Raw genomic sequence first — 10,155 nt, 5'->3', positions numbered from 1 at the left:
GAGTTGGGAAAGGTGGGCAGAGTGTAGAGAGGCTATTTCAGGCAGAGCCTGGGGGTGTGCAAAGACCAGGCGTCTAGACTCCCATGTAGGATTCAGGACAGGTGAGGGAGGCAACCTGACTGAGCTCTAGCAGGTGGAGCCCAGGTCTAGGTGGAGGAGACTGTGCTCAGAGGCTGCAATGGAGGGTTGGGGAGGCAGACGGAGGGGGAGAGGGACTTCAGGCAAAGAGGAGCTGGAGACTGAGGGAAACTTGCCTCTCTCTGTAAGGGTAAAAGTTGATCTTTGGGGTGGCTCTTGTGGTGCATGCACCCTCCTGGTAAAACTGTTTTTCAGCCTCTGGGGTCTCTAACTGGTCAAAAGGCCTGGCTCAGCCCCATGGACCAGTAATCAGGCCTCCCCACCCCTTCCCAGCTCTGCTCCCTATCCTGCCCCAGGGCGCACAGAGAGGGAGAGGCGGCCCCTCGCGCCCCAGGGCTGACGGTTGGGACCCGGGTGCTCCGAGGACTCTTTGGGTGGGGATGCTCGGGCGGGCTTTAGCTCCTCCGAGGTTTCGCGCCACGAGTGCGCGGGGCGCCGCAGAGGGTGGCCAGCAGCGGGGCTCTCCCGACCCGGCCCGCGGCGTTTTTACGCCGCCGCCTCGGGGTGTCTCTGCTTCGTTACGAGCCGGGAACCGCGGCGGCGACGGCGCGAGGAGGGGAGCGGGCGGTGGCGGCGGTGGCGGCGGTGGCGGCGGCGGCAGCGGCGGCCGCGCCAAGAAGCGCCGGGTCACCGCAGGCTGAGGCGCCCGCCGTCCCCGCCCTCCCCCTCTCTCGCCTTCTCCCTCCCTCCCGCCTCCCTCTCTCGCTCGCTCCTTCCCTCTCCCCGCCTCCCTCCGCTCTCCCCCGCCCTCCTCTCCGCGCCTCGCCTCCTCCGCCCCGCGCCCTGCGGTGCTGCAGCTGCGGGCGGCTCCAGCTGCCCCCAGATGTGGGCTGGGCGGCGCGCGGGGAACTTTCGCGCCGGCTGCGAGTGCGGGGCCCCGGCTGCGGTCCGGCTGCCATGGATCCGCCGGCGGGAGCCGTTCGCCGCCTGCTCTGCCCCGCGCTGCTGCTGCTACTGCTGCCGCTCCTGCAACCGCCGCTGCCCGCGGACGCCCGGCTCGCCGCCGCCGCCGACCCCCCAGGTAGGTGCGGCGCGGCCCTCACGCTTCGCGACCCCAGTCGGCCGGGCTCCTCCCCGCCCTGCGTGCCTCACCGCCCCCTCCCCAGGCGTCGTCCAGCCTGACTTGGGCAAACTCCGCGCGCCCCGCCCGGGGCCAAGTTGGCCAACTTCGGGGCCGGGTTGGTCGCGCAGGGGGCGCCCTGCGGCGCACCTGGGCGTCTCGGGTTGCGGGGAGCCTCGGAGCGCTCGCGGCTCCCGGGACGCGGAGCGTGGAGACGGAGGGCCGGGAAAGCCCCGCGGCGGAGAGCGCAGCGCCAGCCCCAGCGTGTCCGGGGGAGCCAGGGAGAGGCTGCGCCCCGGCTCGCGTCCGGGGACGCTCGGGAGGAGTCGGGTGCGGAGCGCGCCGCCTTGGGCCCTGAGGATTGGCTGGGGCGACCCGGAGGGGATCCTCGAAGATCTGAGGGACCCTCCTTCACCCTCCCTGCCCTCGGGCACGCGGGGAGGGTGGCCGGCAGCGGGCTAACCCGGAGCTGTACACGGAGGACAGGCCGCCAGTGCCCGGGGGAGCCGAGTCCTCGCCGCTCCGGAGGCGAGCGGTGAGGGCAGTCGGGCGGCGGGGACTGCTGAAGGGGTAGAGGCATACGGGTAGGGGGCCAGCCGGGAATGGCTTCGGAGCAGCCCCACGTACTGCCGAGGACGGTAGGTTCAAGGGGTGGAGGATGCTCTGACCGGGCCGTCCCTTGGGGAACTGCGAGGAGCCGCGGAGCCCCAACCCGGAACGGGGCAGGGTGCAGAGCTCTTGGCTGGGCGGGTTCTAGAGGGGGTCGGCCCGGGGTCGGCGGGGGTCGGGAGTGGCGGCCCTGTTAACGCCCCTTCCCGGTTGGAAGAAGGCTAGTTTCTGGGGGTTGCCTAGCGGAATGCCCTTCCCTTCGCAGTGGGGGAGGGGTTTGTGAGGATGCTGGACTCGGTGGCGGGGCCCTGGGGTTCCCAGGTCTCGACTGGTCTAACGTCCCTTCCCATTGCAGGCTGGCCCCAGGGGCACGGAGCGGAGCGCATCCTGGCGGTGCCGGTGCGCACTGACGCTCAGGGCCTCTTGGTGTCCCACGTGGTGTCGGCGGCGACGGCGCAGGCTGGGGTACGGGCCCGCAGGGCCGCCCCTGTCCAGATCCCGGGTTTCTCTGGAGGCAGCGAGGAGGACGCTGGCGGCCGCCTCTTCTACAATGTCACGGTCTTCGGCCGAGACCTGCACCTGCGGCTGCGGCCCAATGCCCGCCTCGTGGCGCCCGGGGCCACGGTGGAGTGGCAGAGCGAGTCGGGCGCCACCCGCGTGGAGCCCCTGCTTGGGACCTGCCTCTACGTCGGAGACGTGGCCGGCCTGGCTGAAGCCTCCTCTGTGGCGCTCAGCAACTGCGACGGGCTGGTGAGTACGCACTTCTCTCCCTTCTTTCTGTCCATTGCCCTCTCCTGGGCTTTGGAAGCTGTTTATCTGGGAGGCCCCTGGGAGGGCAAGGCCTGTACTGAAGACCTTCTCTGCACCCTTGTGCTTAGGGACCACTGGGTGCAGACTGAAGGGGTTGGCTCTAAGGCAAGTTGTTTCAATTGGACCGAGAGGGTGATTTATGCAGAGGGAAGGCCACATTTCCAAAGCACTTATCAAGTAGCAAAGTGTGGTCTCCCTTATGCCTGCAGGCACAGGTCTTCATCTTGCATCCAGGTGTGTGTATATCTCTGTGAGTGCGTGCATCTGCACATGTGTTTTGGAATGGGTACTAGTATCTGAGTACCTGTGTACTTGTGTGAACATGTGAATGTGCCATTGTGTCTTGTCCATGTGTGTATCTGCAGGTTTCTGTTCATTTGTGTGTTCGTGTGTGTTGCTGTGCATTGTGGCATGTGTGACATTTGTGTGGGGGCATGTGTGCTGGCAGTTGGTCTTCTCGTTTCTGTGTGTGCAAGTGGTGCCAGCCTAGGGACCAGGCAGTGGTGCTGAAATACCCAGTTATCCCTCTGCCCCCTGGCTGACCGGGAACCACTGATTTTTATGCTGTGGTTTCCTGTTGGACTTCAGCTGGTTATTTGAAAAGTTGGTTTTCTCTCTGTATTTTGAGCCAAGGGGAGCATTTGGAAATGCAAGCTCTGGTGCCCATGGGAAGGCCCTGAAGGACAGGAGAGGCTGGGGAGTGGGTCCCTTTTGGGACTGCCTGGGCCACTTAATGTGACCAGAGCCCTGGGAAGTTCTCCTGCTTCTGAGGGCCTAGGGGGACCATGGCCTGGCATAAGGGGTCCTTGGAGGAAGCCTGGATCAATGCTCAGGGAGGAGACTGACATTGGCAGTGCTCCGTCCGGCCACCCTGAGGCCTGACACGTGGCAGAAGCCACTGCAGTTTTCTATTTTGGATTGGGTGTGTGGTGGTCAGGCTGGCTGTGCTGGCCAGACATCTGAAGCCGCCCACCATGGGTTCCATTCTAATTGCTGCTCAGGGGACTCCTACTCTTAGCAAGTGGCCTCTCTCCCAGTCCTGCTGGCCCCTAAGCCCCCTGTCCTCCGTCTCGCCCTGCAGGCTGCAGAGCCAGCAATTACACGGAGCCCCACAACCGCTGGCGTTCTTTTTATGGAGACACAGGAAATGTCACTTGTTGCTTCGGAAAATCACTGCCTTTGGCTGGATTTAGTTAGAACCTGGGTGTACTGCAAACAACTGTAAATGTCCTTGGAGGAGTTGGGTTAACACGGTGCAGCCCTTTATATCCTTGTTGCCTCTGAGGCTGCCCTGGACCTCATACGTGTGTCTCATTTTACACTGGAGGTGAATTTCCTAAATAAAAGGAAATTGGTGCTGGGGGCTCGGGGGGGTGGCCTGGGCTGGGGTGGGGGAGTTGACATGGAGGTAGTCTGTTGCTGGGCCAACTCCTGTGTGCTAAGTAATACTTGATGGAGAGCATTTCAGGGAGGCTTTGTACATGCATCGTTCATTCTGTGATTTGTTTGTTCAGCCAGCACCTCCAAGCGCCATTGTCCACTGTGCTGGTCAGAGATGTAGCTGGCCTGGTGCCCACCTGGGGCACACATGCTCAGCTGATGGGCTGGGGCCCACTCTGGTCAGGGCTTGGAAAATGTGCTCCTGGAGGCTATTTGAAGAATGAGTTGCCGGGGGCAAATGCACATAGAGAAGAGCATATGCAGAGAAGTACCAGGTGTGTATCGGCTTGGTCAGAACAGGTGCAGTGAGATGTCACGTGTACTGGACACACACCGGCAGAAGTGCAAGACACAGCTGGAGAGAAGACTGGAGTTGGAAGAGGGACTGGCGTCTACCTGAGTGGCCTTGAATGTTGTCAGTGAAAACTGGCCTTGAGATAGTGGGGCAGCATCATTAGTTCTTCTTCTCTTTTTCCTTCTTTCTTTTTCGCGTGTGTGTGTCTGTTCTGATCTTATACACTTAATTCCTTAGCCCGTTAAGTCCCTCTGTTGCATCAGTGATAGGCCCACTTGCTAAGGGCCCGGGGTTTAAACATCATGTTTCTGGTCCTCAGAGACCCTGTGGGGGAGGATTCTTCATCCCTGGTTTACAGATGGGCAGCTGAGGTTCTGGGAGGTTGAGTGACTTGCCCAAGGCCACACAGCCTGTGGTGGCAGGAGTCTGGCCTGGTTCTGTCCAGCCCCTTCTGCCATGGTGCTCCCAAGTCTGGTGGGTAGAAGCACCTGAGGTGTAGTAATAGAAGCTGCAATCCCTAGGCACTCCCTCTCAATAGTCATTACAAGGCTACATGCATCTCATCCTCCCAGCAGCCATGCCACACAGTACCCCTTCCTCTGCAGCCCTACTCTTCCTTCACAGATAGTGAAACACACTGAAGCAGGTGTGTCAGGCTGCAGTGTGTGCAGATCCCCAAGGATCTTGTTAAAATTCAGATTCTGAGTCTGTATGTCTGGGGTGGGGTTCAAGGTTCTGCATTTTTAATAAGCTACCAGGCTTGTGCTCCTGGGCTTTGGGACTGCCCTTTGAGAAGCAAAGCGCTACACCCCCATTGCTGCAAAGGAGTACTACAGGATTACACCACAAGTTTCTCTGGGCAAATGCGGTTCAGTGGACAACTGGTGTGGGAAACGCTGCACCTTTGCTTTCAGCCTGGGAGATTTAAGGAGGCCCACTGGGTTCTCTGAGAAGTTCTGTAATAAAGAAACCTCTTGAACTCCATGTAATGCAGTACTTCCCATGCAGATGGGACCATCAACACCTTCTTTGCAGAACATGTGGAACTAGCCTTCCTGGAAGACGTGTGGAGAAACCATGGAGCAGGGTCACAGCAGGCAGCTGTGGTCTTACAGCTTAAGTTTAGATGCTTAGGTGGGACAAGCCTCTCCCAAGAGCCATAGGCCCTTTCAGGCCTATCGTCCTGCTCCTGGCCTGGGACACACATTTGCTCATATACTTGCTTGGTCCCGAATTTGTTTCTCTGCCTTAAAGGAAGGCGGTAGTAGCTTTGTTTTCTGTGGACCGGAGTCTCCTAATCTATTCAGCCCGAGGGGATTCTTAGGATCAGCATCCTTTCAGTCACAAGCGAAGGAAAACTCAAGTCAAATTAGTTTAAACAGAAACGGGCAATTAGCAGCTCACATAATGGTCAGTCTTTAGGCATGGCTGGATCCAGGTGCTCCTGTCATTAGGACTCTTGCTGTCTCTTGCCTCTGCCTTCTTATGTGTTGGCTTTGTTCTCAGGTGGAGTCCTTCTGTGGTAAGTCAAGGGGCCCCACCGGTGCTGGCTGACATCTTTTTCTGATAATTCCAGCTGAGTCCTGGGTAGCACTCTCTTCAGGCTGGGGCCAGATGCTCCCATGAGAATCAGGACATGAGGTTTGCAGAACCCCATGGATGGAGAGTGTAAGGGGTTCTGCTCCCTATAATAATATGAGGTTGGAACCTGGGTGTGCCAAGGTGAAAATTCTACTAGAATCAGGTAGACGTACAGATTCAGGAAATGCCACATGCTTCATAAGACATACCATATACTTTATTTCCAGAGAGGTTGGTAGGTGTAGTTTCCAGGTTCTTTTACGGTCACTAGACAGGTATTGTTCATCATATTCACAGGGAAAGGTTAACATTTGCCTTTTCACAATGGGTGAGAAAGTAATGCTTAACAAAGGATTCTTGTATATCTCATTGCTATGGAAGAGTTTTCTAGTACCTCTCAGGCCACATGATAGGTGTACTAATTTCACATCATTCTTACATGCTCATTAAAAACCCAATGAGAAGCCTGTTGACATAAAAAGTAATAACAGAACTTCACAGTTCACTGTGCCCTTATTATGTGCCAGGCTTTCTTCTGAGCACCTTATGCTGTATCACCTTGATTAATCCTCACAACACCCTATGGTATATGCTGATATTATCCCCATTTTACAGATGAATAAACCGAGATAGCTTACTTCAAGCTTTGCAGTCTGTATTTAAATGCATGTCTGTTTGGTTCCAAGCCCAGCTCACTACATGTTATTGCATTTTTTGCACACCAACAAAAAGAATAAAAATGAAGAAATGCATTTCTTTAAAACATTTCTAGTCAACTCCTGGAGACCTTCTCAGTCAGCGGCATTGACTGTTGTCAGTGTCAGTGAGTGGGAGCTGAGAGCAGGTCTGGTGGCCAAGTGGCTTGGTGACTTGGCGCTGACTTGCTCTGGACTGCAGCTCCTTTCAGGTGGCCTGAGTCCTCATGGCTAGGTGATGGCAGTGGGGACTCCAGTAGGATGGAAGCACCCAGCCATACCTCTGTCTCCTTCATGCAGTGCAGCTCAGGGGACCTCTCTGGCCTGATGTTTCTAGTTGGCAAGACCATTGGTGGAAGAGTCCATGGGCTGGGCAGTGACTCTGTGAGGCAGGCTCAAGGGTTGCTGCCTTGTGGGCTGGCGCTCCCCTGCTGGGCTGCCATCCTGGCCAGGCACCTGCTCTGTATAGTCTTGATGGGCATTAAAAGTGACTAAGGGCCACAGAGAGAAGTCATTTCCTGGACTAAGGGACTGAATTAATTGAGTTTCATTTCTCCTAGAAAGGCTGCTATGTTTTAGGCCACACACTGGGCTCCAGCTGGTTCAGGTGCTGGAATGTGGAGGGCAGGTGCAGCAGGCTTGAGCTGCAGGGCTGGGGGTGAGAGGTATGTGGGACTTGCAACTGCCCTTTGTAGGGTCTTCCTACCTTTCACCTTGCCTTGGCACTGCCTGGAGGGCAATGGGAAGGTCTCAGGAACACCAAAGAGGGGCTGCGGGAACGTCCGGGTTCCCTGGGTGTTGGGGCTGCTCAGGTCAGAGGAGCAGAGGTACCTGCTTGGCCCCTGTTCTTGGCAGTCTACATAGCTGCCCAGGGTGGTCTCAGCCTCCTCCATGGCTTATTATTCTCCTTGTTGTTTAAGACTCATTCAGTTTAAGTGGCAGAAAACCAATTTGGATGAAACAAACAAGGGATGTCATGGGCCCAGTTATCCTTGGGGTCCTAAGGAGTTCCAGCTTCAGGCGTGGCTGGATCTAGCGGATTCAGGGCTGCTTTTAGAACATGCTTTCTGCCTTTCAGCTCTGTCGGTGTCTGTGTTCATCTCAGGATGGCTCTCCCCATGTGGGGTCCACCAGCAGCTCCTGGCTTAACTTGTCTTCCACGGTAGCAATGTCTTAGAAATGGAGAGCACTCCTTTTTGGATGGTTCTTGCTAGAGTCCTGGAGAGGGTTCTGTTGGGTCCTACTTAGGTTATAGGCCCACCTTTAAATCAATCACTGTGATGTGGGCCTGGCCAGAGTCTCTTGCCCCTCTTTGGGGTTGAGAGTGAGGGTCAGGTCCCCAAACTCTGGAATGGATTGGGGTTTTATCATAAAAGCAAGAGGAAGGACCAGTGTGCTGGGCTGCCACTCTCCACCCAGACTTCAAGCCCTGCATCTGGCCCGAATCTCTTTCTGTGCTCCAGACTTGCCTGCCCAGCTGCCTTGGGGGCTCTTTCCCTGAGTGACCCCATGCTTCTGAAATGGAACACAGGTCTCTCTACTCTCTTCCAGACCTCACCCTTCACTTGGGCAGGAATCCCAGGATCGCCCTTCCCCTCCCACTCCATGACTGCCACATCCAGCCAGTCATCGTCCTAGACATATCCGGACATCATCCCAGTTCCCATCTTTCCACCACACTTAACTCCAAGCCCCGACTTCTGCCCATGTGATCCTTAGCCACTCCAAATTGGAGCAACTCTTTCCCACCACAGCTGCCAGACTGATTTTTGTCACTCCTTTGCTTAAGACCTTTCTTAAGTGGTGGTCTTAAGTCTTTCTTAAGTGGTGTTCTTAAGTGGTTCTTATTGCCCTTAAAAAAAATCCAAACCCAGAAAAAAAAAATTCAAAACCACTGGCCTGACATACAAGGCCTTTCATGACCTGACCCAGTAGCCTTCAGCGTCGTCTGTCACTGTGTCCCGCCTCATGCCTGTGCTCCAGTCACATCAAGCTTTCAGTTTCTCCACCACTGGACACTCCCATCCTAGGGTCTTTGCACAGGCTGTGCCCTCGCCTGGACCACTCTTATCCCTCCCTCTTTACCTGGCTCACTCTGTAGGGCTCAGCTAAATGGCACTTCATCCAGGAAGCTGTCCTGGACATTCACATGCCACGTTGTACCCCATGCTTCTTCGGTAACTTGTACTATGAGCAACTTGTACCTGGGCCCACAGGGCCATGCTGCACCTGGGTGGAGCTCAGCTAGGGGCCATGAAATGAGTGTGCCTGGGGAGTGGGGGCTGGAAGCCTGTGAAGTTCCTTGCCCCCTAAGACCCTGTGCCCCATGCCCAGGGGTGGCCCACCTCTCCTTGTATGCTTTGCTGCAGACCCCAGAATGTCCACACTCAGTGGGGTAGGCCCCCTTGGAGAACGGCCAAAAGCTCTGCTTCCTTTCCTGCAGGAAAGCACTTGTGCACACGTGTGGTTTTGCACAGTTTTCTTGCCCCCACTTTGGGGTTCATGAAACGTGAGTTCAAAACCCGTGGTCTAAATGAAACTAAGTAAGGAGGGAAGCCCCTCTGGGCCTGTTTGGAGGAGGGTTGGAGGTGGTGAAGAGACCTTGGACTGGGCTCTGGCAGGTCATCATGCAACTCTGGGCAAATACTCCCACCATGAGCCTCGGTTTGTCCAGTGACAAGTGGGGCTGCATCAGTTATTTCTGAGACCCTTCTAGGGCAACTCTGGGTTTCTTAGGGGCCAAATGGGGACCAGTTGAGGGATCGGGCTGATGGAGAGGTGGGGACCCTGGCTAGTCTATGCCCTGCCTCCCTTGATAGATTGTTGGCCCTCAGGAGCATGGGCTCCTTGCTGCCGGACCTATGGATGTTTCTTCAGAGAAGCTGCATTTCTGAGTCGGTTGATATCACGTGGGCAAATGACTCCAGTGTGAATCCAGTGAGCTCTGAGGTCCCCTGACTGGGCCTCCAGAGGCATATGTGGAAATGTTGAGAGCTATGCTGGCAGCAGGATCATTAGATGGGCCTGGGCTCCCTGAAGGCAGGGGCTGTCTTCGAGAACTTGCTGAGAACCCAGCCTTACTTCATCACAGCTACCCCATGCCCTCTTCTGGGGCATCCACAACCTCCTGTCTGGCCTCCTCACCACTTCTCACTGAGTGCCATTTGGCGGGAGGGAAGCGGCTTCCCAGGGGCTCTTCCCTGCTGGGACTGGGGAGGGATGTGCACTGACCTGTGGCTGCCATGGTGGAGGCTGGCTTGTCAGGAGTTTGTGCTAGGGATGGCAGAGCAGCAGCCCACGGCCCCTGCCCACCTCATGGTGGCCCCTCAGAATGGTGTAGGCATGTCTGTGGTCTGAAACCCAGACTCAGCAGGCTTCAGCAAATATGGCATCTGAAGGCACTTACAGTTGTCCAAATCTTAGAGACAGGGGGTAGAGTGGAGGTTGTCAGGGGCTGAAGGAAGGAGATGGGCCGTTGTTGTTTCGTGGATACAGAACTTCAGTTTTACAAGAAGGAAAGAGTTCTG

The 10,155-nt window shown here is 56.6% G+C and overlaps 1 protein-coding gene across 1 annotated transcript in view; it reads left to right on the top strand.

Moving 5' to 3' along the window:
• The first annotated feature begins 898 nt into the window (after positions 1 to 898).
• Positions 899 to 10,155, top strand: part of ADAMTS2 (ADAM metallopeptidase with thrombospondin type 1 motif 2) — a 247,008-nt gene continuing 237,751 nt past the window's right edge. Inside the window, exons 1-2 of the mRNA XM_012538326.3 lie at positions 899 to 1,159; positions 2,163 to 2,557. Coding sequence (XP_012393780.2) covers positions 1,036 to 1,159; positions 2,163 to 2,557 — 519 coding nt within the window. The 5' untranslated portion in view covers positions 899 to 1,035. The remainder of the gene's footprint in view (positions 1,160 to 2,162; positions 2,558 to 10,155) is intronic.

This window comes from Orcinus orca, chromosome 3 (genome assembly GCF_937001465.1).
Source record: "Orcinus orca chromosome 3, mOrcOrc1.1, whole genome shotgun sequence".
Lineage (NCBI taxonomy): Eukaryota > Metazoa > Chordata > Mammalia > Artiodactyla > Delphinidae > Orcinus > Orcinus orca.
Note: the sequence above shows the minus strand (reverse complement) of the source record. Positions and strands in the feature narration are given on the sequence as shown.